The 6,000-nt window shown below is 33.3% G+C and overlaps 1 protein-coding gene across 2 annotated transcripts in view; it reads left to right on the top strand.

Moving 5' to 3' along the window:
* Positions 1-817: 817 nt before the first annotated feature.
* The window catches only part of LOC126739942 (mucin-5AC-like), a 137,899-nt gene continuing 132,716 nt past the window's right edge, over positions 818-6,000 (top strand). For both annotated transcript variants that reach the window (XM_050445783.1, XM_050445776.1), the window contains exon 1: positions 818-1,004. In XM_050445783.1, the coding sequence (XP_050301740.1) occupies positions 996-1,004 (9 nt within the window). In that variant the 5' untranslated portion in view covers positions 818-995. The remainder of the gene's footprint in view (positions 1,005-6,000) is intronic.

Here is a 6,000-nt window from a genome sequence, read left to right as displayed (position 1 = left end):
ATAGCTAAAATATCTTCTTATTAAATGTTTTTAATGCATATTGCACTTTTCTTCATCTAAAATATATACGCATCATAAAAACCTAATTAAATATAAATATGAATAGAAAAACTCTACATACATTGAAAATATCCTATTTTGAATTTGGCGGTTCGCATACCACGCCCTCGCGGATGCCGAAGCGCTCTCATTGGCTAGGCATATTTGTATTTTAACGTATGCTCTAGAATGGCCTTTTATTCGGTTAAACAAATACAAAAATTGCAACTCATAACTTATAAATTCATAATTTGGAATACATAAATTAATACGTCTCGCCATAATCGAGTTACGTCATCATCTCTCCTTGTCAATCATTTATGCCAACCTATAACAAACATTACGTAATGCCGTTATATCTAAAGGCGCGAAATTCAAATTTTAAAACTAAATACTACGATTAGTTTAAATATTTATGTTATTTCGGTATGTCTTATTATGATTATCGTTAGTTTAACTTCGGTAGAAAAAATTTATGATATGATTTTTGGTAAAAAACAATATCTCGAAAAACTTCTAGATCTTTAACTTTCTAAGCCCATATAAATCGTACTAAAAATGCCTCAATTTGATAATAAAGCAAAGAATTGATAATTAAAATTTAATAAGATTAGGTACTGTTTTTTATTATTTAAACTAAATACAACTTTATTTTTGAATAATATTACGTGTAAAGACTTTTGTCCTTATCTTCAGCAACACCGTGCACCGTTCACCCCCTCCAGAACCGTTTTACCTTTCACCTTCTTCCAATGGTAACCATCGGCCAACAGAAGTTCTTCGGCCATCGAAGAAACGACTTGACGAGTCTTCCGATCGTATGTTGCGGGAGTGATTCGCTATCACTCGCTATATCACTCGATTGTCGTGGAAGTCGGTGCTTTTTTATATACGGAGTGTCGCGGGAAAGTTGTTTTCTGTGTTATTGCTTATGCTAGTTGGATAATAGTACCGCGATGATTTCGGTAAGCCAATTTGTTTCTTGTGATTTTAAGCTCTTTTTTTTATTTTATTTATTTGGGGGAATATCCAATTCACATTTCAGTTCTGCTCAGCACTACAGAATCTTTTGAAATATAAGTGTGAGAAATCGAACAAAAAAATTGCTTTTTTTCAGATAATATCCCCATTTAATTTTTAAGCTTCAGAATGTCCTTGTTTTTCTTTCGTATTTAATGAACTATAATAAAACAAGGGATTGAGAATCCCTTTAAGAATATTAGGAATCTACATTATATCAGCAATTTTTTTTTTCTTAATTACTTTAACATCGCTTAGCTTTTTATTTATTTATTTAATTACGGAATCCACTTACAAAAGTATTACATAGCATACCCGTACAAACATATATATTCAGATACAAAACTATCTATAAATCAATAAAAGCTGTAGATGAGTTAATTAATTAAAGCCCCTATGAAATAATATTCTTTAACTGCCCCTTAAAAGATGTAATCCTAGAGTCAAAAAAGCTTATCTGTCCTGACAGACCATTAGCACTTCGAGCCATTCGTGTAATTGGCTCATTAATACCATAATTGGTATGGTGGAATGTGACTGAAAATATTTGTGATTGTCTATTCAATCTGGAAGGCACCCTAAGTTTACAAAGAGACAATAACTCGGGACAATCTGTAGTAGCATTTAAAACCTTATGCATAAAACAAGTCGAGTAATGTTCTTCGTGACTCTAATGTGGGTAAGTTCAGGTTATCCCTGACCCACTGATAGTAATAATCCTGTCTCCTGTAACCACATCTAAAAGCAGCCACCCTTAAAAATTTATTTTGAGTTTTTTCAATCTGCTCAATGGAGCAGTTATATATATGACGGGGACCACACAATAGAGCCATACTCCAAGATGGGCCTAACAAGAGAGCAATAAAGTAATCTAGAAGTAAACAAAGACAAATCAGTTGTAGACCGTTGGATAAAACCCAGCATTTTCATTGCCCTACCAGTCACCTAATTGATGTGACTTTTAAAAGACAACCTGGAGTCAATAAACATTCCTGAGTCAGAACACTCTATTTTACTATATTATTTATTTTATAAAGAAAAGCAATAGGGTTTCTTTGCTTAGAAAAAGTAATCTTATGGCACTTTTTGATATTAAGGGACATTCTATTCAAGTGGCACCAATCAAAGAACAAATTAAGGTCTTTTTGCAGGAGCACAGCATCGGAAAGGGATGTGATAGGCCTAAATAGCTTCACATCATCAGCAAACATTAGCACACGACAATTTTCAACTTTCCAAACTAAATCCATCAAAAAGAGGCAAAACAAAACAGAAGAAGAGGCCTCACAATACCTAAAGCCCAAAGTTTCTGCAAGAGTACCCCATGGTTAACCCTATCAAAAGCCTTGGAAAAGTCTGTATATATTGAGTCAACCTGAAGTCCCTTCTCCAAGCAACGGTAGAGGTATAGTTGACATACAGCACCAAATTAGCAAAGTAGATCTGCCTTTTATAAATCCAAATTGCTCAGGATTGAATAAAGATTTAAAACTCCAGGCAATCCTATGACTGACCAGGCAGTCAAACAACTTTGGCAACTCATATTGGTTACACACAGCCCGATAATTGGAAATTTCATTTCTACTACCAGATTTAAAAATGGGTTTTAGAAAACTTCTCTTCGAGAAAGTGGGATAAGAACCAGTACCTAGAGATTTGTTAAAAATGAACAGTATTGATTTCATAAGAACACAAACACATTTCTTTAGGAAGAATGCCGGAATCCCATTTGGTCCAGCGCAGAGCTTATTCTTAGAGGAAGTAATAACCTCATAAACATCCTGCGTTGACAGAGTTAAATTGCTCGGACAAATTGATTTATCAAAATCAAAAGATGGTATGTCATTGACTTGCTCATCCGAATAGACGGATGAAAAGTATTCTGCAAACATATCCGCAGTATCCGAGATATTCATACTAATCCTGTTATTGTATGTCATTCTGGAGGGAAGCCTAAAACCACTTCTTTTATTTCGAATATATGACCAGAAGTACCTCGGATTGCTAGCGAGATTCATTTGCACCTTATTAATATATTGTTGATAGCACAACTCTCTTAAGTACTCACATTGATGTCTCAAAAAAAAAATTTCATCATATTCCTGCTGTTGACCACTAATTTTAAACTTTTTGTGAATTTGTTTCTTTCTTATGATCAAACTGCGAAGCTCTGAAGAAAATCAACAGAGAAAAGAAGGACTTTTGTACCTCTTTAGAAGAATAAACCTTTCCATTGAGGAGTAGATCACATTATAGAAAATTGAAACTATGACATCAATAGATGTCTCTCCCAAAAACAATTGATTCCAGCAAGACAATCGTTAATTGCCATGTAATCTCCCTTACCAAAATCATAAAAATATTCCTCATATATCATATCATCAGAATTTTCTGCGCAACAAAGGTCAAAACTAATGTGCAAGCTATTCTCAAAAATCTTGTCTATTGCACGTTCGACACTAATTAAATCTCAGTTACTAAATACAAGATCCAAGGCAACCCCGTTGGTATTTAAAAACCAAATTTACCTGAAAAAAGTTATAGAAGCTAAAGCAGTTGGCCAGAGAAAGCACAGACTCTCTGTCATTCTCCAGACAACCACCAACCATCAAACCAAGATCATCATTCTCCCATCTAGCATGTGGTAAATTGTAATCACCTGCCAAGACAAACAAACTACTTGAATATCCACTACATAAATGTTCAACGGATTCAGAATGGCTTAAATAGGCTTGAAGTGGAAATGGAGATAAGGAGGTATATAAATGCAACCAACAACAAAACTTTGGTTGTCAATTGTAAAAGTCAAATGGATCTGATAAATATCCACATCAACAAGTGGGATACCAATTCTATGTGTACATAAACTCTTTTTAGCCGCAATCAATACACCACCTCCACGAGCCTTGGTAGTATTTGTACCCATTTGACGATCATATCTATATAAATCGTACTTTGGTACAGATGTTAACCAAGTCTCTGTAATCATAACAATATCATAGCAGCAGCAACTAAGTGCCTGCTGAAAATCTTTTATTTTAGTTCTCATACCACCTGTATTAGCATCATAATACACGCAAACACCTGAACCAGAAGGGCCATCCCGCACTAAATTATGGTTTGATTCATTTGATTTTGATGAAAATTTATCTTTCGTTTATTATTTAACCAAAATTTTCGCAAGATAACCCCTCTAGGCCAGTTATCCGGCCTTAAAAAATCATCCCTACAATCGCCGTTGATGCTTATCTTAAAAGAAATAGTCTCACCCTTAACTGGCAACAATTCTACTTTAAGGTCCCTAATCTGAGGGCACCGCTTTTTAATGTGCTCTTCAATAAAACCAGGGGTCACTCCCATTTTAACACGTCTCAGATAAAAATATTCCCTAAAATATACCCTATCCCCATAGTAATATCAAAGCTACTAAAGATTTTTTTTTATAATTATCACATTAAGTCAGCCCCTGCTTACATACGACCAATAGATCTGATGCCTGTTGTTTTGCCTCTTTTGAAAGCTTTTCTTTTTAGAAAGGTATCTTTTAATAATACGCAAGGTATAGTATTGACAAGACTTAAAAACAAAAACAGTATAGACTTCTTTGAACTCAATGTTGGTTTAATAAAAATCAATTTTTATCCCTATTATGAAGCTAATAATAAAGCTAGTCATTTCAGTCGTTTTTTTAGGCCACAGTGAGATAGTCAAAGAGAGCAGTAAAGTCGATTTTTTTTACTTGCCTCCGAGATTACATATTTTTTTCTAAAAATATCAGTTTAGTAAAATAAACTGAAATATAAAAGAGCATTAATACGAAATGTTATGCATCATATCAGCCACAGGATCAATAAAGATAATAAGATAAAGGCATTAATCATAAAACATTTTTATATATTGGGTTATCGCTATTACTACAATAAGTGATTACAGTGAATGATAAATTTAAGCATTCAAATTTGGTTTGATTTCCCTTGATTTCTAACTTCTCCAAGATAAGCTCCTCTCTACTTTTTCCTATGGTTACTGTTTTTAAATTTATGGATAATTTAGCTTTTATCTGGAATAGAAAAACTGTGTCCATTAAGCTGTATATGTAAACCAAAAGAAGATTTGTAGATTTGTTAAAATGTTCTTTTGTTCCGATATATTTTTATTATGATATAATAATATGATATATTTTGGATATATTTGCACTATATCCAAATTCTTTTGAACATTATGCATCATAACCGGAAATAAAATAGCGATACATTTTTCACTTCTTTTAAGGAATCTTTTTAACCCTTAAAAGCATGAATTTTTTCTTTTCAGTTAATTTGCGTGTAATAATGTTCTTAAGGATCAAAGAGGCCAGGAAAATTAATAAAAAAATTTTAAGGAAAAAATTATTATTTTTATTTTGAAAAAACTGATTGTTGCCAAATGGCTACATTATGACTTAAGTGCTAAATTTATTCATTATAAAATTTTTTGAAACAATTGTTGTTTTTATTTAGGCATAAAGCGACACCACATTTTTCACATTTTGTGCGTGTAAAGCTTTTACAGTTAGGGTACTTGCATCTCATTTTTAGATTTTCAATGACGGGCCAATGAGCAACTTGATCTGTGCGTACTTCTTTTGGAGGCACATGTTGTGTTGGTCCTCGACTGCGCTTTGCCGCTCTTTCATTTTCGACACTAGTGCTTGGCCTTCCACGCTTATTAGGTGCACCTTTCCCTACATTGCATAAACATTTTGCAATCTCGGCCCTAAAGTCTGCCTGATTTAGAGTTTTGTAGTATAACAAACCCAGGTTCGTCCATAAAGAATGGATGAGATAAGTTTTTTTTTTTAATAAATAAGAAAAGATCGAACGAGAAAAAAATAAATAAATAAAAAACCAATACCCTCCCTACGTTGTGTTTTGTAACAGAATCACTCTCTCTTTTACTTAC

The sequence above is a fragment of the Anthonomus grandis genome, chromosome 1, assembly GCF_022605725.1.
Source record: "Anthonomus grandis grandis chromosome 1, icAntGran1.3, whole genome shotgun sequence".
Lineage (NCBI taxonomy): Eukaryota > Metazoa > Arthropoda > Insecta > Coleoptera > Curculionidae > Anthonomus > Anthonomus grandis.
The sequence above is the reverse complement of the archived record's forward strand: the minus strand, read 5'-3'. Positions and strand labels throughout refer to the sequence as shown.